Source organism: Akebia trifoliata, chromosome 6 (assembly GCF_017979445.1).
Source record: "Akebia trifoliata isolate Shusen 1 chromosome 6, ASM1797944v1, whole genome shotgun sequence".
Taxonomy (NCBI): Eukaryota; Viridiplantae; Streptophyta; class Magnoliopsida; order Ranunculales; family Lardizabalaceae; genus Akebia; species Akebia trifoliata.
This window is the reverse complement of record NC_141380.1, coordinates 20,735,791-20,759,137: the sequence shown is the minus strand read 5'-3', so window position 1 is coordinate 20,759,137 and position 23,347 is coordinate 20,735,791. Positions and strand designations below refer to the sequence as shown.

Sequence of the window (23,347 nt, the reverse complement as noted above, 5' to 3'; positions counted from 1 at the left end):
GCCCATATAAGACAAAATGGTGTATCGCAATATGAGTCGTAATAGGGGTCGTAAGAACCCAACCCATATATATATAGATCTTTTAGATTAATTTTGTTGAGCTCGTTCAATAGTCAGCATGTTCAACATCTCAATCAGTCAAAATGAATCGTGCATATGCTCGTCGATAACTCTTAAGTTGATTACCTAGAATCGTACCGTAAAATCATCGATTGATGTAAGCCCCAAAACGATTAATCCATTTTGGGTACTTGGGATATTTGGCTACCCATTGATATCCTTAATTAGAAAAGTTAGTTTAGCCTGACTGGGTAAGATTTCAAATCTTACTAAGGATTGTGAGCTCACATCATGTAGACTAATAACTTTAAAACAAAAAAAATTCACCTTTGAATTTTAAGTTTAAGTTTTGAGAGCTTGATAACTATCCATTTTCAATACTTTGGATCAAGATAAAAAATTATATTTGTTCTAAATTTTTCTTTTGAGTATGAGTTTTTCTATGAAATCTAGAAGGTTGTTTGTTGGGGAGGATCCTCTGTAGTGCAAATTTCCTATAGCTCCATATAGTATAGTTTGGATGATCAAAGAGTGCCACATCAGTAAAATGGTAAAATCCCATTGTTCTAAAATTGAGCCAGTAGCTGTTCATTTATTTTAAGACTTGGATCAGGCCAAACAAGATTTTTTTTTTTTTTTAAATCAGATCTAAATCATGAACACAAGATGGCTAAAAAATTATTATTTTATTATATGGCTATGTGTGTTAAATAGGGGTGCAACTTGATCCGATTCAAACCGAGAACCAAACCAAATCGATAGCTTTGGGGTGGTTTGGAATAAGTTGCAGTTCGATTTCAGGTTACAAAAAGGAAAATCAATCAATTTGGTTCGGTTCTCGGATCAAGCTTGTATAGAATCGAACCAACCCGAGAACCGAATATATATATTACTTACAATTTATGGAATATTGGCAATCCGTAAAACCGAACTGAACCAAACCAACTTTAATTCGATTTTGGTTGGTTTGGTTCCAATGGAATTTGGTTCGGTTCTTATTCTTATTTAGTGGAACCGACCTATGTCGGTTTAATTCCAAATTGACTTCAAATTGAACCAAACTGAAAGAAGTTGCACCTCTAGTGTTGGATTGCCAATATGGTAATCCATGTGAGCCTAGCTACCTTTTGTAAGATTTTAAATCTTACAAAGTTAGAAAGGAAAGTGTTTACTCAATTAGAACTAGGGGTGTAACTTGGTTTGGGTTGGTTCGGTTTAGAACAAAATCAGAATTGAACCGATCAAGGTTGGTTCCATTATATGAGAATCAGAACTGAACTGAATTGATCTAGAACCAAATCAACCCAAACCGACCTTAATTCGGTTTGGTTCGGTTCGGTTTCATGGACCGCCAAAAAACTTCATCTAATATTTTTTTTGTTAAAGAAAAAAATACCTATTCTTACTAAACTTTATCTAATATTTAAGAACAAAAATTGTAAAGTGATAATAAGAGAATAAAAACTAAGATAATAAAATAGGGTAAAAGTAGAATAAGATCTCCTTCAAGAAAATAGATAACATGAGTACAAACAATGAAATTATTTCAAAACAATAATGTTTTTTATAATTTCCAAAATAAATGAAAAAATAGTCAAAAAATAATCTAACACTCAACTATATAGAAGAGATAGGTAAGTGAGCAAATCCATTCATAAAAGCAATCAAATCACAGAGGGAGGGATGATCCGCTGATCGTCGGAGTTGAGAGATAGCTCGCAACCGCACACTTGTAGTGCAGCCAAATACCCGTAGCACAACTGCACACCTTGCAAGTTGTAAGAGGGGTGAGAGAGAAAGGGAAGGAAAGATGACTCCGACCGCTGGAGTTGAGAGGCAGCTTGCACACTTGCAACCACATGCCTTGCAAGTTGTAAGAGGAGAGAGAGAGATAGAGAGAGAGTAAGTAGAGGAAGGAAAGATAAAGATAGAAAGAGAATAAGGATTTCAAAATGGGGAGAGTTGGTCAACAAAGGTTTGAGGTTACAAAATAGCATGGCCTTTTCAGCCGTGCACGTGGGTTTGCTGACGTGGAAAGAATAATATGTCGTGTCCAGGCTGGCTTGTTATGCCTCCGTTTGGACGAGAATAAAACATAACACTCTGCGCTCTCTCGCTTCTCTCTCCCCTGTTCTCTCCCTCGCTCGCAGGTCCTGAGTCTGTTTTCTCCCTCAGAAACGTATCCTAGGATTTTCATATTCGTCTCAATGTAAGTTCTCTCTGATTTCTATTTGGAGATCTCTGAACCTATCTGTTTCTCCCTAATGGTGTTGATTTTTATTATTTGAAAACAATAACCTTTTTTGATAAATTTTTGTTGAAAAGTAGAGATGAAAAGGTGAAATGTTTTGTCCATTTTGGAATGTTTTTCAGATCTTTGTGTGTTTGAGGGAATCGAGAGATGTCGAAGGACGGAGCTTTGGATCTGGCATCTGGTCTTGGAGGAAAGCTTGAGAAAAAAGAAGTTCTTTCCGCTGTTGAGAAGTATATTATTTATTTATTTATTCTCTTCAGTAGTAATGCATGTATGTTTGCTATCTATCGATGGTTCTTTATATAGATCTAGGAATTTTTGTTTTTGTGTGTGTTTGAATCCTACTTTTGATCTTTATTTTTAGTTATTTGAGAAAATAGATGATAGAAATCTAGATCAATAGGGATGAAATCTGTTAAACCTATGGAAAAAACATATTTTTGTCCAATTTAGTGGATCTGATCTGATCTCTCAGGTCCTTAGAATATAGATCTTGTTAACATCACTTAGCAAATCAACATTAGTCCATTTTCATCCTAAATCAAGATAAGTTGAATTGAAATAATAAATTACCCATTAATGATTCAAATATTGGACTTTATCGGTTGATACATCTTGGTATTGGCCGAGACCGATGCGAAATAGTGACCCTGAAGCATTGAATGTTTTGGTCGAGACAATGTTGTTTTTTCTCTTGATTGACACATTACCTCAAGATGAGATTTTAAATCTTTTTGTGGAGTCTGTTCTGAATGATCATTATTTATTATTTACATTCTGCATTGGATTTTTTTTCCTGGATTTGTGTATTGGTATGGAGTTGTTCTGCATTGTTTTACGAACTTAATTTTTACTTGATGACCATAAGAAAATTGGAAAACGGAGAAGATGGAGTTGATCTAATTTGAGGAAGATTGGACCTCCTGTGAATCTCAATTTGAGATGGGAGCAAGCCTCCTAGACTTTCCAAGTGAATTGGATTAATTCTTCATACATTCTAGCAATACAATATTTTCACATTGATAGACTTTACAATAACCAAGCTATTGCAGTAACTAGCTCATTACAATTCTTTTTGTTGAATTCAAAAAATAACTACCATAACTATTTAATTTACTACAATAACTATCAATCGCGCCACATCCTCTCCATTATAACATCAGCTCTACTTCAAAATATTTCCATGTCATTCATGTTTCACATCATATTGGAGCTGTTCTAAGATTTGTGTATTGGTTGAATATCATCATACTACTCATTTTGTGTTTTCTTAATCTCTTCTACTTATACCTATTTTCTTCTGTCATTTTTTATGGTCAGGACTCTATGTTGAAGTTGTTTCTGGATTTGCTTTTTGTGGACTAGGATAAGGTTTTATTCATTGTGTTCAAATTTTTTCTAATACAATTTTTGGTGTAATTATCTAGGTATGAGAAATATCATGTTTGTTACGGAGGGGATGAGGAGGAGAGAAAAGCTAATTACAGTGACATGGTGAGCAAACTTTTTTGTGTGTGTGCGATTTGGTTGTACCCTGACTTACAAAATGGTTTATGACATATTTATATGAAGAAATAGGATTCATGTTGCCAACCTCAGTTATTGGGGTAAGTTATAAAGAATGATGATGATTTGTCAATCGTCCCTGACATGAAATATGAATTCAGTTCTTGGGATGAAGTATAGACAACAATGATGATTTGTCAATCATACCCTGACATGCAAATATGAATTATCTTCTTGTTAGCTACACATTTCTTCAATTTATTTATTTTTCTGTAAAAGGACAATTTTATAAGAGATGAGCATGAAATGACATTGTCGAAAAGGGTGAAAGAGAATCTCACCTAAGATAGCCAAAAAGAAAAAAGAAATCACCAGAAAATGTTAGGATTCAAAATCTGTGAAGCACTTCAACGTTCTAGTCATCTTTTCTAGATTGAGAATGTTAGGATTATGTTTCTGCCTTTTTGGGTTGAGGTTCTACTACTAAAAGTCAACCAGAAAATGTTTAAATTATGGTAGTAAGTTATCTGAAGAACATTGCATTTAGTTAATACATTTGACCGATGTTTGTCCATATTTCTCACTCACATACTCCCAAGCATTCCTTCATGTGGTAAGTAAACAATTGAGTTATCTGATGAATCATCTCATGGAATCTGTGGTTTTAAGATAAATAATGGAGGCATTATTACATTACTTGATCAAAATTTTAATGGCGTCTTCTGCATTATTACTTTTATTATTTATGCTTGATGAACAATTATTCCTAGTTTTGAAGATATATAATGGAGGCATTAATACTAAGAATATCCTTTTTAGCGCTAACTGAATGGAACCTTAAGATTCTTGTTCGCACTAAACTCTTTCCCCTTCCTGTTTTGTAAAGAAAAAATATTGGTGGTTCCAATATGTTAAACCTCGGTGAAATTTGTATTATCCTCTTATAGGTCTTCTCTAACCAAAAGGGAGGGGGGGGGGGGGGGATGTAAGTTTCACCGTGTGGTATTTGTGAAACATGATTGTAAGGGTAGTCCAATACAACAATACTTGAAGTTGGTAATGGAGGATATCATTAGCTTAGCTCAAGGGGATTTTGTTCGAGGTAGACAAATTCTGGATGGTGTATTGGTTGCTAACGAGTGCATTGATTCAAGATTGAAATTGCGGGCTCTCGGGTTGATTTGTAAAGTTGATTTTGAGAAGGCGTATGATCATGTCAGTTGGAATTGTTTGAGGTATTTGTTTCATCGTATGGGGTTTGGTCAGAAATGGATAGGTTGGGTAATGAAATGCGTTTCCACTCCTTTGTTTTCGATTTTGGTTAACAGATCCCTACCTGGTTTCTTCAAGAGGTCGAGAGGCCTGAGACAAAGGGACCCTCTTTTTGTTTATTATTGTTGTGGAGGCTAATAGGATGGTTGCGAAGGTGGTAGTGAATAAAGATATTTCTGGTTTCCAGGCGGCGGTAGGGGGTCCAGTTGTTTCCCATCTTTAGTTCGCCAACAATACTCTGTTCTTGTTTGATGCTTCAATTCAGCAGATTCAAGTGTTGATTGGTATTTTAGTGTGCTTTGAGACGTTTTTCGGCATTCCTTTGAATTTCAGAAAAAGCAAGGTGTTCGTTGTGGGTCAAGTTGAAAATATTGGTCTTCTAGGGAGGTGGGTGTTTTTCCAGTTTCCTACCTTGGTCTACCTTTGGGAGCGTCTTATATTTGTCAGTCGATGTGGGATCCGATTTTGCAAAGAGTGGGGAGAAGATTGTCTTCCTGGAAGGCTCATTATCTTTCCAAAGGGGGGAAGTTGACCTTGATTAAGAGTATGCTATCGAGTATTTCGATATACTTCTTATCCTTATTCTCCATCCTAGCCATTGGAGACAAAACTAAACAAGTTGTTTAGGGATTTCTTGTGGCACGACAAGAGGGGTAAAGAAAATTTCACTTGGTTAGTTGGAAATGCATGCCACCCAAAAAAGAAATGAGGTCTAGGGATTCAAAATTTGAGATTCATGAACAAGACGTTTGGGAAGTGGTTGTGTAGATTCGGGTGCGAGAGACAATTTGTGAAGAAAGGTGATTGCGGCAAAGTTTGGTGAAAAGGCTCATGGTTGGGAGAGTGGTCGGGTGAGTGTGCCATATGGTTGGAGAGTTTGGAAAGGCGTCCAACGCATCCTTCCTTTCTTCCAGGTTAACATTTCCTTCAAAGTTGGGAGAGGTTCTTTGGTTCATTTCTGGGAGGATGTTTGGGTTGGTTCCTTAAGCCTTAAGGATCGGTTTTCCAGGTTGTATTCCATTTTGTTGAAGAAAGAAAGTATTGTTGTTGGTTTCTTTGCCAATTCTATTAGGGAGCTGAGTTGGGATTTGGGACTAAGAAGAAGTCTAAATGACTGGGAATTGGAGGAAATCGTGGGCATTTTGGGAGTTCTTGATATGTTGGTGTGCAATTTCGATAGGGAAGATATTTGTGTTTGGAGGTTAGAAAATAGGTGACGTTTCTCGGTTCGTTCTTTCTACCTTGCTTTGTCTAATCCAATTGGTGCTTTTCCTTTTAAAGGCGTTCGAGGATATCAAGTTCCTTCTAAGGTGACCATCTTCATTTGGGTGGCATTCCAAGGGAAGTTGCTTACCTTGGATAATGTTATGATGAGGGGAATTATGTCGGTCAATTTCTGTTGCCTATGCTAATCCGATGGGGAATCTGTGAGTTACATCCTTCTTCATTACTTGACCGTCTCAACAATTTGGTCTCACTTCTTTAGCTTGTTTGGGGTTCTGGGTTGCCTCCGAAGGACACCTTGGAATGTGTTTGATAGGTAGTCCTAGTGGGGAGCGAGTTTAAAACCTTTTAAGAGGAAGTTGTGAAATCTCACCTCTTTGGCCATTTGTTGGGGATTTGGCGTGAGAGAAACGTTAGGGTTTTTGAGAATAAGGAACAAGAAAATCATGAGATACTTATCGATATTTTAGGTTTTTTGTTTCATTGGAGCTTGTTGTTTATTGAAGCAAAATGGATCTATTTTGAAGACCTCTTGGTGCAATGGGATTGGGTTTGTAATCGCTTGGGAAGTCTTTTAACTTTTTCATTTTTTATTTGCTTTTGTTGTTCCTCCATGGGGTTTTAGGTCTTCTCGTCCGCCCCTCTCAATAATACTTTTTACTCATAAAAAAAAAGTTTACAGTGAAATTTGCCAACATAAAAATCCTTTTTACTTGTCAACGGAATCAAACGAATTAAGGTTCACCCCTCCATGCATCAAGATCAAGGAAGATGACCAATGTTGAAAAATTCTCTTAGGAACCTTGAAATGATAATAAATTGTAGTTTTATACTTCTCTAATTGTTTTTTGAAAAGCATAAATTTTATTGAGAAAAAGAAAAAAAAAGATACCATAGGTGGTCGAGATGACCAACCAAATAACAACAAAAACAACTAACTAGCACACAAAGTGTCCAATCTAAAAACAAAGTCCTAAAAAAATACACCCTTAAACTCTGGAAATAATATGCACAAAAGAAACAACAACCCGAGAATATTTAACAGAAGCTTTTGATTTGACAATACGACGCCATTGAAGATTCTTTTGTTCCTTTCCAGCCAAGTCCCCCAAGAAGTAGCAAAAAGGAGAAATCTCCACAAGGTTTTCTTCCTTCCACAGAACATTGTAGTATCCCAACTCCGAAAGAGAGATAAAGTCGGACTTGGCACTACCCAATTTATACTTCTCTTAATTAATGATCATGTTAAAGTTTTGTGCGTGTTTGCAAAGTGGAAAGAGTTTTTATGATGTTTTTAGTTGAAGAATGAAGAATTGTGAGCCCATGTTACCTGACATGACAGATAAACGGATAGGCTACGCCATGGACATTTTAATTTTTACTTGAAAATGAAGTGTTAGGTGTTATGGTTCTGGGTTCTTGAAATAAATAAATCTTAAACAATAATGGATAGAAAATTGGAAAAACTTATTGGTTTTTGACTGAGGCACGAAGAAATCGTTGTCTTTAAAATCAATTTCGCCCCCCTTAAGATAGTTTCCATAGTACAATCGATCTCAAGCGGTTGGCTTATGAGATTTAACAGTTACACTCAAGGCTAACCGTGTACTTGGAGATAATAAATCTTCGATGAACAAGATCAGACCAGTTGTTGTATAAGTAGTAGGAATAGTTTGATGAGAATAATATCACAATTGATAATAAAAGAGACGAAGAGAGATCAGAAATTGTTTTTTATGTCTACAATACTAGGGTACGACCTCTTTTTATAAACAAAGGGCCCAATGGTTCAATGGAGTAATGGTAGTGAACATTTGGGCCTTCTCGTTTTTGAATATTGGAGAACCCAACGTCTAAAACTCAATAAATATTAGAAACCGTTAGTCTAAGGACTGAGATTGAATAAAATATCAATGGAATTTTGAGTAAATAAATCCTCAAATAAGACCCAAACCCAAGTTCGAACCTGATTTTTGGTCCGTCGCGCGTGTGTGTGTTATTGCTTGCGCGACACATGCACGTGCGTTCATTAATGTTTTTTGACGGGTTCTACTGAAGCTTAATGGGCTATAGACTACAATCCCATGGTGCCTTGGGCCCCCATGTGCATGTGAGGCCCACTCTATTACTCACTCATATCCAAGCAAAAGGTAGAGTATATGTTTTTAAAAGTTTAACTCAAATTTCATCTTTATTCGATGTAGGACTAAATAGTTAAAGAGTTATCTTTATAACTCTCAAAATCAACAAAGCAAAGAGAATCTTTGACTTTCAACAAACATAAAAAAGGAAAGAAGCTTCCTATCTTCAAGATTCCCAAAAGAGGAAACCTAAATTACTATGAATCAAAATGAATTTAAGGAATTACAACAATCTCCCACATGATTCATAGTTAAGGAGAGACATCAATGTTGCTTGTATAAGGTGAAATACCCTATATCTAATGTCTGTCTTTTGGACTTAATCGACACTTAACATAGATGAGTAGAACTTACAAAGACTTAGTGTAATTAGGTTACGTAAACCTTTTTCTTTTGTTGTGAGTTAACTACATACATCATACACATCTTTCTTTCTTGGTCTCTTCAAGTTCTTATGGTTTGACACTTTTCGGCTATGTGTTGAATCTTGGTTATTTCATGAATGCTCTAGAATACTTGCCCACAATATTCATAGGAAGCAGCCCCACTCCCACATTCACATAGGTAAGTCCATCAAATGTGTTTTATGACTATTACACACCACCTAAATAGGTTATGGACTTTATTAAGAATTTTTTTTACCCTCATCTTATCATATATAAGCACTATTTAACACTATAGGAAAGAAACCAAATTTCTTAACTCTTTTTCACTGGTGCTTCACCAATACTTCCTGGGATCTCCATTCATGTAGATTAGATGTCCATCACAGACTAAATATACATAGGTTTTAGTCCCATTCCCCTCGATTTTTTGTTCACCAACCTTCTAGCTAGTGGTTTGTTAATGGATCTGATAAGTTGCTTTCTGACCTCACAAAGTCAATAACAATTACTCTATCTATCATTAGTTGTCTTACAACATCATGTTTAAGACGTATGTTTCTACTCTTACCATTATATATATGATTTTTAGCCTTGGCTATAGCGGCATGGTTATCACAGTTTATAAATATTATTGTAATTCCTTAAATTCATAATTATTTAGGTTTACGCTTTTGTGAATCTTAAAGCTAGAAACCTTCTTTCCTTTTGCATTTGCTGAAAGTCAAAAATTCTTTTTGCTTTGTTGCTTTTGAGAGTTGTAGAGAACTCTTTACATATTTAGTCTTACATTGAAAAAGATGAAAGCTGAGTTGAACTTTTAAAGGCATCCACTTTATCTCTTACTTGGATATGAGTAAATAATAGAGTAGGCCTCACATGCACACAGGCACCATGGGATTGTTGCCTATTAAGGTTCAGTGCAACCTGCCAGAAAACCTTAATGCGTTCTTGTGCACGTTTGTGTACGTAATAGCACACATACACACGCACATACGTCGGGGCTGAGTTCGGACTCTAGATTGGGTTTGGGTCTTATTTGAGGATCTTTTTACTCAGAATTCCATTGATATTTTATTCAATCTCAACCGTAGATCTTCTTTAACAATTAGATCAATGCTTTCCAATCTTTATTGTGCTTTGGATTGTTGGGGTTATCTAACATTTAGAAATGGGGCCAATTAAGGCTCAAATGTCTACTACCATTACTTTATTGAACCGTTGGGCTTCTTTAACGTCTAGAAACAGGCCAATTAAGGTTCAAATATCCACTACCATTACTCTATTGAACCGTTGGGCCTCTTGTCTATAAAAATAGGTCATGCCCTAGTGTTGTAAACACAGAAAATGAGTTATGATCTCTCTTTCTCCCTCTTTTCTATTATCAACTGTGTTACTATTCTCATCAAACTATTCCTGCTGTTTGTACAACATTTGGTTTATCTTGTTTGTCGAAGATTTGTTATTTTTTATTGCACGGTTAACGAAGTGTGAGTGTTGAATCTTGCAAACCAATTAATTGCACTATATAAACTATTCTAAAGGGGCAAAATTGGTTTTAAGGACAACAACTTCTTTATGCCTCAATCACAAATTGATAAGTTTTTCCAATTTTCTATTTATTCTAATTTATGACTATTTAGGATTTATTTGTTTCAAGAACATAGAACCTCCAACAAACTTAAAACCAATTCCTACTTCTGTTTTTACATCTTGAAACATGGACTTTAAACCTGAACATGTGAAACTATACCTACTGAAACCTAAACCTTTTAATAAGAAATTTGACTGACGGTGGAGCCAGAAGATGCTCTTCTTCCTTGAAGCCTTGAATTGACATTTTTGTTCTCAAGGGATAAAAACCTACAGAGATCTATCCTAACTTGCAAAATTGGAACAAAGCAGATGGGATCTGCAACAATTATATCTTGTCCTATCTTGTAAATACCCTTTATGATATTTATTGTGTATGAGTCTGCTAGAGACTTGGGGGGGGGGGGGGGGGGCATTAGAAAATCGTTGGTGTTAGAAAGTATGTAGTGAAAACATTCCTAAATTTTTAATTGTAGACAGGAAGTCAATCATGGACCAACTAAATGAATTTCAAAACATTGTTCACATGTTAACCTATGAAGGCATTAAATTGCTAGAACAGTTTGAAGTGTCATATCTAATTGAGAAACTTCCTGAGACCAATTTGAGGCAAAAAAAGAAAGATAAATCTCTTGAAGACCTCATGTCGAACATCAACATGGAAGCCATAGTAGACAGAGAGAAAAGAATGGTATGGTGAAATAGTTTGTCACCAAGGCCAATCTTGTAGAATGAGACTTTCAACCCGCTAAGTTCAAGACTAATAAGATGTTCAAAAAAGAAGGACTAAGGATAAAGAACATTGATGGCTTTAAGAAGCCAAAAGTTTGTTGTTTTGTGTGTGAAAAACCTGGTCATCAATCTATTGAATGTAGATTCGGGAAGACTAAGGAAAAGTTAAAAGGGAATCATGTAAATCTAACAAAAATAAATGATGGCACAATAGTTGTAGTTCTTTTAGAGGTCAGTCTTGTTGAAAACTTGAAAGACTGGGTTGTTCACACTGGTGCTACGAGGCACGTGTGTGGAAACAAGGAGATGTTTACCTCCTCCAATCCTGTAGGGGAAGAAGTGGTCTACTTAGGAGTCTTGAGGACATCTCAAGTTGTTGGAAAAGGCAAAGTGATCATTAAGCTGATTTTTGGGAATACACTAGCAATTACTGATGTCCTACATGTTCCTACCATTAGAAGAAATATTATGTCTGGTTCTTTCTTGAACAAAGCTCGTATAAAACTTTTATTTGAGTCAAACAAACTTGTATTGACCAAGAATTGAGCGTTTATAAGAAAAGTGTATTGTAATAATGGTTTGTTTGTACTCAATGTTATGAATGAAAATGTACCATCTTCTGCTTATCTTGTTGAGTCAATTTCTTTATGGCATGCTAGGCTAGGACATATTAGTGTAGGAAAATAAAAGAAATTGAAAAACTTGGGAATTTTAACAAATCTAAAATATAAAGATCTAGAAAAATGTGAGACTTGTGTGGAAGCAAAAGTCACTCATAAATCACATAATAGTGTGTCAAGAACCTTAGATCTTTTAAATCTTGTCCATAGTGATTTTGGAGACTATACGAGTTTATAATTGAGAGGAGGTAAATGATATTACATTACCTTTATGGATGATTACTCTAGGTACACAAGAATTTATCTACTTAGAAGTAAAAATGAAGTAGAAAATATGTTCATTAGGTATAAGAATAAGGGTTAGAATCAATTAGATATAAAAATTAAGAGATTAAGATCTGATAGAGGTGGTGAATATGACCAAATCTCTTAAGTCAGTTTTGTTTTACAGATTACAAAATGATATTATTCAAGGAAAAATAGATCTCTTAAGGAGATGTTGAATGCTTTACTTTTAAGTTCTGGTTTGCCTAGTAACATGTGGAGATAAACAATTCTCAGAGAGTATACCTCATAGAAAATTAGGCAAAACTCCATATGAATTATGAAAATGTAATGTGCCCTACTTAAGTTATCTTAAAGTGTGGGGGTGTCTTTGTAAGGTAGGACTCCCAAAAATCAAAAAGAGAAAAATAGGCTCTAAAATAATTGATTGTGTAGTCTCCGAATATTCAGAAAATAGTATTTCTTATACCCTTAAGGTCTAAAGGAAATGAAATAAAAAGTTATGTTATTATTGAAACTAGGGATGTTGAATTCTTTGAGAATATCTTTCCAATGAAGGACAAGACATCTTTAAACTCCAATGACAAAGGTAAGATGGTTGAAGAAGGTTAAAACACTGTTTTTGAATCTTTTCTTTAAGAGATATATCCTAATGAGGTTGTAGAAGAAATAAAACCTTGAAGGAGTAAAAGAGTTAGAAAAAAAAACCAATCTGGAGATGATTTTTGTACCTATTTAGTGGATGATGATTCATGATCTTATCAAGAAGCTGTGACATCTCCTGATGTTGTATTTTGGAAAGAGGTCATTAACAGTGAATTAGAGTCGATCATGTTAAACCATACATGAGGCATAGCGGACTTACCTAAAGGCACTAAACCTATTCGATGCAAATGGGTATTTAAAAAGAAATTAATGGTGTGTTTGGAAATGGTAATTGGTGAGAGTTGGAATTACAACTTCGATCTCAAAATTCCAATAGGTTGTTTGGTTCACCAATTCCAAGGAGTTACAACTCCAAGAAGGTCCTCAACTCCCATTTTTAAGGGATTTACAACTTCCACCTATATAGGTGGGAGTTACAACTCCCACCCCTTTATTCACCTCCCTTCTTCCCCATGGTTTATCGTCACACCCATTTCTTTCTCTCTGCCCTCCGTTTTACTCTATGGTTTTTATGAGAAAGGCTTGCCTTACTAGCTTAATAAGATTTAAAACTTACTAAGGGGTCGTTGAGCTCACCTTGTGGCATCCAAATACATGATCCAATGTAGATGAAAATATTCTATGAATTTTGAAAAAAAGGTAGTTTCGAAAAAAATGTATTTTTCACCATTGAATTTTAATTTTAATTTTAAATTTGGGAGTTCGGTAGCTGTCCATTTTCAAAACCTTGGATCAAGCCCAAAAAATTTCTTTTTCTTTTTATTTTCTTTGGATCTGACTTTCTCTATGAAATCTAGAGGGCTATGGTGTTGGATTGCTAATGTGGTAATCCATTTGAGCTCAACAACCCTTGGTAAGGTTTGAATTCTTACTAAGTTGGTAAATAAAGTGTTTTTCTTAAATTTCAATATTCAATCTCATCCCAAAATCGAGTTTACTCACTCAAGTCATCTCTTATAATCATTTAACTCACTTTAATTATTTATAACCTGGATTCCTAGTTAAATAATTATAATTTTTTTGATAAAATAAGGTGATTAGAATATGTTTAGCCACAAAATCATATTTATTTAAGATTATAATTATTTAAATTACCAAAAATTAATTATTTTTATCAAAATATAAAATATTCAAACTCTAGGACGAGATTTTCAAAGTAACAGATAAGTCATATAGGGTATCAGTCAAATGCGAACAATTCCTCGATTGAATTCCTATAGGAAACCAAACACTAGTGTTTATTTAAGGAGTTAGAATGAACTCCACAAACTCCAACTCTAACTAACTACCACATCTAAGCGCACCATAATTTAGATTGATCCATAGATAAGTTTAAAGGAAGGTTGGTAGCCAAAGGTCTTAAACAGAAGGAAGAAATAAATTACTTTGACACATACTCTCCAATTATTGGGATTGCTACTATTAGAGTCTTGGTTGCATTAGCTTCTATTTATAAGCTAGTTGTTCACCAAATGAATGTCAAAATGGCATTCTTAAATGGTAATTTAGAAGAAGAAATTCATATGAAACAACTTGAAGAGTGTGTAGTTCCTAGCCAAGAAAATAAAGTGTGTAGGCTAGGAAAGTCCTAATATGGGCTGAAACAAGCACCTAAACAATGACATGAGACATTCGAATCCATGCTTAAATCTAGTGGATATATCTTCAATGATTGTAATAGGTGCATGTATGGTAAATTTTGTGGTAAAACTAGTATAATCATTTGCTTATATGTAGATGATATGTTGATTTTAGGAACAAATCTGAAAGTTGTTGAAGATCCTAAATCTTTCTTAAAATCTAAATTTGACATGGACTTTGGAGAAGTTGATGTCATGCTTGGGATTAAAATAGCAAAAAAAGATGAAGGATTTGCATTATCTCAAAGTCACTACGTAGAGAAAGTTTTAAAGAAGTTGGTTACTTTGAGAGTGTACCTATTTTAAATCCTTTTGATTCAAACATGAAGTTAAAGAAAACTATAGGTGCTAGTTTGTCACAAAAAGAATATGCCAAGATCAGAAGAAGTTTGATGTATTGAATGAACTATGCTTGACCTAATATAGCTTTTGTTATGAGGGTGTTAAGGATATTTACTAGTAATCCTGTTAGAGATCATTGGACATCATTAGTGAGAGTTCTTAGATATTTGAGGGGAACCATGAATTTGGGCTTACATTTTAGTGGAAGTCCAATTGTGTTAGAAGGGTATAGTGATACGAACTGGATCTCAGAATCTGATGAATCCAAGTCCACTAGTAGCTATATTTTCACATTAGGTGGAGAGATTGTCTTGGAAGTCATCCAAGTAGATATGTATGACTAAATCTACAATGGAATCAGAGTTCATTGCCTTATAACTGGAATTGAAGTTGAGTGGTTGAGAAACCTATTGATAAGTATTCCCTAATACGAGAAACCAATTCCACCAGTATTTATTCCAATCAATTACTATTTCGGATTTATTTGTTTCAAGAACATAGAACCTCCTACATCAGGTAGTGGGATGCTTTAAAATGCAAAAGTCTAGGATGGTTGTTTGTTACTTTTCCTTTTAATTATTGATTGATTGTGAAAAATTACAAAACCCTATTATGCAATTTCTTAAGATTATTTTTTTCCTTACAAATAAATTCCTCTAATGTTTTTTCCAGATAATATTATCCGTTTTGATTATATGTATCATTTGGATTTCAGGTTAACAAGTACTACGATCTTGTGACCAGCTTTTATGAATTTGGCTGGGGAGAGTCTTTTCATTTTGCACACAGGTGAGCATTAGCTTTACATTATCATAATGGGATGTTATGATACATGCTCATGGGGCCAATGAGCGAGGATAATCTTCTAACCATGAAGATAATCATAACCAAAAATCAACTCATTCCTACATTTTACTTTTGTCCAAAGATTATTATAAATTGAAAAAATATTGGGCCATCTATTTCACTATGAGCTTGAACTCCACATTTGAAATGAAAGATCTAAGATCCCACAAGTGCATATCATTTGTATTAATTCAAGAGAACTATAATTCCAAGCAATTGGTGCAATGGTCAAAGTTCTACCTTTAAACAACAAAATTGAAAAGAAGAAGAAAAGAAGACGACGTGTGTCCCATTTTAGGCTAGCTAAAAACAGAACCTACAACCCCTTTATTTTGGCAGAATCTCTGGCCAATGATACACCATGGACCGAGTCCTTGTTCCATATCATTTTCTTTACCCTTGAAAGTTTTACAATTCTTCCAAGTGTAGCCCAACAAACTGCAAAGGAGATTAACTTTCCCTCTCTCTCTCTCTCTCTATATATATATATATATATATATATATATACATATATTGTTAATGAGGAGATTTTCACCTGGCACAAGTGTGGTAAGTTAAAGGTGAAAGGGGACATGCGGTGATATGAGACTGAAGGGTACCATTGACAGGGACGATAGAGGGGAGGAAGCTTCTAGAAGCAGAGGAGGGGAGATGCGTGAGGAGAAAGGGGTCTCGTGACGGGCCACTAGGAAGTACGTCAGCCAGATGGCGTATTCTCATTAGGCATCAGAAAGAATCAAAAGAATGTTCTTACGCACGGAATCAGAGTACACCTATCGCTGAAAACCCTAATGCTAGTATTATAGAAGGAAAAAGTGTAATGTTGTCTTGTACACCTTATCCACTATTACACATATATATAGAAAGATAGACAAGAAGAGGTTTCATCTAAATCTTCTTTGTTCAATCTATATAGAATGCAACATATAAAAATATGAAAAGAAGATTAATCTTGATAGAATACAACTTTTATAGCTAGTTGGAAATGCAATTTTAACTTGTATGCAAGGTTTCTTTACAATCATTATTGCTGTAGATGAGCTAAGCATGAGCATTATTTTATACCCAGATGGAAAGGGGAGTCACTTCGTGAGAGTATCAAGCGGCATGAGCACTTTCTTGCTTTACAACTAGGCCTAAAACGTGGTCAAAAGGTTTGTTTCATTCAGATGTTACAATCATTATAAGGTTCTATATTTTCATTTTGGGAAAATTTTGAAGTTCAGCTTTTGGGTTGTCATTGTAGGTGTTGGACGTGGGATGTGGAATTGGTGGGCCGTTGAGAGAAATTGCTAGATTTAGGTAACAATATGTCATGACTCGTGAGTTGTACATTCTCATTGTAATAGAATTTTTTTATAATTCTGTTATGAGGATTTGATTCCATTTACTATGCTATATTAGTATTCAGAACAGGGCTTGATTATGACATTCGTTCAACTTATTTGTATTGTTCTGTCTAAATAATATTTAAGTGTGTAATTGATTAGATTTAGCACCAAGGCTTGGTTTATATTGACTGATGAAATAAATTGTTGCACTCAAATTGTGGTTTATCAATGGACCATATTTGTGTAGGTAGAAATTATTCCCATTCGCAAGCTTAGAAAGCCTGGCTTATCTCTTTTCCCATCGTCTGTTTTATCCATCTCAAGCCAAGCCGGAGTCAGGCCCTTATGTCGAGTCTTTGAAATGGTCCAAAAAACTAGTCAGACACAAAAGGATTTGTAGACCTAAAGAGTTCCAAACCCGACCAATTGTTAGAACAGTGATCCAGTAGAATCATCATCATCATCCATGCTTTACTCAAGTATTGGAATTCAACAACGTGAGTTCTACTTTGTTATTCAACTTTATATTCATTCAAGATATGCATATATTTGCTTGTCATACACATCATTTTTGGTCTGCCTTTTGCCTTTTTAGAGCCTTTTAACTTGCATCTGTGCACATGCCTAACCATCTCAAATAATTTTCTTTTCTTTTATCTTCATTTGGGGCCACTTTGAAGTTCCCTAAAGAAAATGCTCATTTATGATTTTTATTTCCTAGTCTTATTTTGTGAATTCTGAACATATGCAGTCTATTGTTATCTGCTGACTGAAACATGTGATGCTCTTGAGGTATCTTTATTGGTGTGTTCAAAAGCACTTGGCAAAGCCTAGACAAAAGGGTTCCCATGGGCATATGAATGGCTAGGCGGATGATTTATTTGCCAATTTGCTTATTTCATTAGAATTAATACAAAAATGTTACAGAGATGAGAAGAGAAAAGTGTAAAGCACAAAATGAACAACAGTGTACCAAATAGGCATAGAAACCAAAACAATTAGGCTTAGTGCCACATCACCGACATGCTACTGTTTGAACTAAGTCAAAGCACAAAATCTGAGTTTGTGAAGCCAAACCTTACCACATGACACACTCTTTAGGGCCACTGAGAAATGAATGTTTGCCCAACCCCTTGGTGTACCTACAGTCCCTAATTTGGCCTGGTTGTTGATTCACGGCCCTTGTAATTCATCAGGGACTTCAGGAATAAGCCAATGTGCAAAAAGCAATGGATCCAGGTTCAAGGTTAAAATCCCTTATATTCAATAGCTAGGAATAACCTGTCAATCTGATTCCGAGGCATGAGTTCTCCGGTTAGTGGGCCCAAACTAAGGTGTTACATGATGATTTAGCTTTGAACATTTTGGAAGTGTTCTTGCCCGAATAATATATACGTTCATAACAAATTATTAGACTTTAAATGATATTTCTTTAAAAGAATTATGGTGATGTGTCTAGCAACCCAGCTAGGCTCTGTTTCATGTGCTAGGGGTCTCGGGCAGGCAAAGCAATTACCTAGATGAGAATTTGATATTACATTTCTTTTGTGTCAATACCTTTTTATATTATCAATCAGCTGCAAGTGTTATGCATATGTAAGTACACCGATTTGTTAAGATTCATTCTGTAGGTAAATTATCTCACCCCCAGACTCGAATCCTGAGAATGATCTCCCTCTTGTTCCCTTCAAATCTGGGTGGGGTTCCCTGATTAAGATCCACCGATGACCAAGTTAGCAAGAGAACCGAAAGGATTGAGTTAGAACACGAGTCAAGAAAGTCTTTTACTTGTGTGTTGATACTTGTATTTATAGATTCTCAGATTTCTTCTCATTGGTAACTTCCTTGTTTGAAAATCTTGCACATATTCTAAAATCCTACCTGAATTAGGATCTTTCTATCTTTATCCTGTTGATTCCGTGATGAATTACAACTCTTTCTTATGTTAGTCTCCTACTTTGATCTAAAAATTTAACTCTAATTAGGATCTTAAAGATCTTAGGAGATCTCCCGTTTAGGGTTTGTTTTTATGCTATTGCTAATTTTGTAATCTTTCCTCAACAAACTAACCTTTAAGCTGTGTCAAGCTGAGTGTTTCGGATTCTTACATGTGTCACTCAGACCGAGTCCTCTCAAGAACTTGGCTGTGTTGACTCGTGGATGTCTCGGTGTTATATCGAGTGGGACCAAAGCACCATACAACACTTGGCTAGACTACTCACCCGCCTAATGGTCCTACTTACTTCAAGGATAGGAGCCCTATCCCTTCCGACTCAGGCTTGCTCTGTTTTAGAGGCCACGTGGAGGAGTCTTATTGGTCCACGTCGTTAGATATAATTATGCACCCAGATATTGTCGTTTGATATGATGCATGATATATTACAATATTAGTTCAATAGCTTTGAAATGCTGCCAAATTTCAAAAAAAGGAAAAAAATAAATGAAGAAGAAGGTTTTATCAAGCAGAAATGCTGACCTAGTTCGGCTACCAGAAAAAGAATCCAAGGGAGAAATTTGTTGTAATTGCTACTGTGACTCTGTATTATAGTGGTGGTGTCTTTGTACATGTCTTCCAAAATGGCATGGCTCTGATATGAAAGTAATTCTAAATACAACCTCAAAAGGGACAATCCATTTTAGTAACTTTGTACTTGAAAATTAGTACTTTGTTTCTTGTTATTTTAGGAATATTTCTTGTATCCAAGAAACAGTTCTGAGAATGTTTATTTTGGTGACATGTCGCAGCTCAACATCTATAATAGGGTTGAACAACAATGAATACCAGATATCAAGAGGCAAAGTACAAATTCTCTCTTTCCTGTGTAATAAAATCCCTTCCTAGACTTGTTATAACTCCAATTTCCATTTTTACAATCATGAAAAATGATTTGCATGACAGGTACTGAACCGCATTGCTGGATTGGACAAAACCTGTGATTTCATGAAGGTTATTATTATTTTTTTTCTCTTTTTTTCTCTCTTTTATAGTAATCCCATTTCTTTTTATAATTTTTCCATTTATTTTATTACCATCTCCTTGTTAATTTTTCTAATATAATTTCAATGTTTGTTGTTAAACATGTTTAGTTTGATGATATTTGTGGACTCTGCAGGCTGACTTCATGAAAATGCCATTTTCTGACAACACATTTGATGCAATATATGCAATAGAAGCTACGTGCCATGCACCAGATGCTGTACGTCCTTTTGAAATACTTATTATTTATTCCAAAAAATATATCTGAGTTAGTTTCAAACATTTATATCAAGCCTTTGTGTTATGGGTGGATCAGCTCGGATGCTACAAAGAAATTTACAGAGTGTTAAAGCCTGGCCAATGTTTTGCTGCATACGAGTGGTGCATGACTGATGCTTTTGACCACAAGAACCAAGAACACCAGAAAATCAAGGTAATAATACTAAAAATACAATAACCTTCTACTGACTTTTTCTTACTTCTAATTCTTTAACATACTTACATGACCTCAGGCAGAAATTGAACTCGGAGATGGCCTTCCGGACATTAGGTTAACAAAACAATGCCTTGATGCTCTTAGGCTTGCAGGGTTTGAGGTATGTATCTTTGATTGTTGTATCTTTGAGGTATGTATCTTTTATATAAATCTTTAGATCTAAGGTACTATTTTGTCTTTGGTGAAACAGGTTATGTGGGATAAGGATCTTGCTACGGATTCGCCTATGCCTTGGTATTTGCCTTTGGATAAAAGTCACTTCTCACTATCTAGCTTCCGCTTAACAACTCTGGGACGCTTCATTACTAAAAACATGGTAAAGACTTCTTTGCGCTCTGGGCATGCAATATTTAATTTTACTTACAAAAATATTCTGTTATTATTCTTATTACTTGAAGTTGGCATGTGCCAACACACATGAATCAAAAAGGCTTATTTGTAATTTAATATATTAATTGAAGGATTTTTGAATAATTCATAGTAAAAAAGGACATTTTTGTAATTTTGAAAATTAATCAACTTGATTTTAGGATCGTGGGAGTGAAATTTTCTTGTTTAAAAAAAAAGAAAAAATCCGAAATGACCCTCTGATTATATTAAATTTAAATATAAAAGTTGGGGTATTATTGGAAAAGTTCTTTGTTTTTTGTAGGTCAAGGTCTTGGAGTTTGTGCGCCTTGCTCCAGAAGGAAGTCAAAGAGTTCAAGCTTTCCTTGAGAAAGCTGCGGAAGGGCTAGTTGACGGTGGAAGGTAAGATTTTTCCTGCCCCCTTGCAATACATGTTCCTTCTCTTCCCACGCCCCTCTTATTTGTGCCTGAGCAGAACATATACTCCATTTGAAAAGATAATAAGAAAAGCAAATCTTTGTCTGCAAACAATGTTGCGTTTAGTGCAGCTCCTGGGGACCATATTCCCACTTTTGAACCTTCATAAGCAATTTTTGGAGTCAATTTATCATTAGTACGACTTAGCCTCCAGATTCCTGCAAAACCCTGAATCCAAAAGTTGGCCGAACCTACCCTGGGCTAGCTTTGGAATTCTGACTTATACAAGAATCCGACTAAAATAAAAAAAAAAAACCGAAAGTATTGAGATGAAAATGACCATATCATTCAGAGTCTGACTAGCCTTACTAAGGATTTCACCCTTTCTAAAGGGTTGGGACCACCTTGTGGCATCCAAAACATGATCCAATGCTTCAGGCTGTAGAAGGTAAAATTCTATGAACTTCAAAAACAAATTCACTCTTTATTTTTATTTTTCGTTGTTAATTTTAAATTTAAATTTGGGAGTTAGGTGGAAGTTTGGTAGCCGTCCATTTTCAAAAGCTTGGATCAAGCTCAAAAGAATTTGTTTTCTGAATCTGAGTTTTTCAATGAAATTTAGAGGGCTGTGATGATTGATTGCTGATGCGGTAATCCATTTGAGCAAAATGACCCTTTGTAAGGCTTAAGAACTCACTATGTTAGTAAGGAAAGTGTTTCGCTATTATTTATTGGTTTTAGGGTTTTAAGTTAATGACCAAAATCTACAAGTTGATTGAAATGTCCATATAAGCTGTTTTTCACCAAATGCCTAACAGCTTTTAGAAGAGCTTCAAGACCCCAAAAAAACACTTCTGTAAATACTGTCACTTAACAGTTTCTCTCACAAGTCACAATCACAATTTGTATTGAAAACAAAGCAGCCCCAAATATGGCCTAATCTATTTTTTCACAATTATCTTGTACAGGAAAGAGATCTTCACGCCAATGTACTTCTTCTTGGCTCGAAAGCCTCTTTCGGGCACTCAGGAATCAAGCAATGCAGCTGAAGCTTCGTAAGGTACCACCATATTCATCTTGACTTGGATTGAGTTGCCAAACTAATTTGCAAGTTTGGTTACTTTAATGAGTAATTAGCAGACAAATGAAGAACTCGGCGAGATGGAATTGAAGTTACTAACTGTGGTTTTGTAAGTTGTGCCATTAAACATCATTTGATATTTCTCTTACAATTGTACCAGAAATATTATCAGCTTTCTATTTTATTAATTATGAATTTATTGATGACTGCAATTTTTATTTTTATTTTTCAAATAATGACCAAGATTATGCTTTTATATGTTTGAACAATCTTTTGTTATAATAGCAGGAACTCTTTAAAAGCCCATGCATTCAGTTGGAATCAAAATTTCGGAATTTTATGAAGTTTTAGAAAAAAAATAATATATAAATGATTAGAAGATTATAGACAATGGCAACAGTTTTTATTTTATTTTTTTTATGTAGTCTAAATCATAGTTTACAACTCTACTTCTCTTGCATGCCCAAAGAGTTGAGTCAAGTCAATGCTAGTTGACTCGGCTGAGTCATATAACAATGAATTAAAAATAATTTTATTTTAAAGGAAATAACTATATTTTTTTTTGTTCTCCATGAAAATATTATATATAGCTGCATAACTCCGTGGAGTTCCAACACAACTCGATTTTTTTTTGTGTTGATGATTTGACAACACACAGCAGCTTAGCACCATTAAGTTCTTGTGCTGAGTCAACTTAAAATTCACCTGAGTTGAGTTGGCTTGACTGAGTTTTGAGTCAGCTCAATTAGTTTAAAAATATGGTCTTAAATAAATGCCTTCAAAGATTATGTCCCTTGCAAAATGCAAGGTTAGACTTACCCCCTTGACCGTATAGATCAATGTTGCATTTAATGGTAAAATTTGGATCATTTTCAAAATGCTCTTTAAATACTTAAATTACTAGTTGTTTAATCTTTAAGAAAAAGCAACATTAACTAATATCAACAATTTAAAAGGGAGTATTTCTAAAAAAAATATCTGCGTGTTATGTTTTTGAACAGAGCTGAAGTTTGGGTTCTTTTACGTTCTATCTATAGTTTTGGTCTCGAAATATTGAGAATTTCAGTCACACTGAAGACTACATATGCTGAAGTGAAGATGATGGGAATAGGTGTGGCTTTTGAGAATACATT

General features: G+C 34.9%; 1 protein-coding gene across 1 annotated transcript; it reads left to right on the top strand.

The window, feature by feature from the left end:
- The first annotated feature begins 2,109 nt into the window (after nt 1-2,109).
- On the top strand, nt 2,110-22,426 carry SMT1 (sterol methyltransferase 1). The gene is made up of 14 exons (XM_086446059.1): nt 2,110-2,269; nt 2,434-2,544; nt 3,742-3,808; nt 15,434-15,507; nt 16,634-16,718; nt 16,811-16,866; nt 19,641-19,695; nt 19,795-19,842; nt 20,009-20,092; nt 20,189-20,305; nt 20,385-20,468; nt 20,559-20,684; nt 21,021-21,118; nt 22,102-22,426. Exons 2-14 carry the CDS (start codon nt 2,462-2,464, stop codon nt 22,190-22,192), a joined length of 1,068 nt encoding a protein of 355 aa, XP_086302185.1. The 5' UTR covers nt 2,110-2,269; nt 2,434-2,461; the 3' UTR covers nt 22,193-22,426.
- The last annotated feature ends 921 nt before the right edge of the window (nt 22,427-23,347 follow it).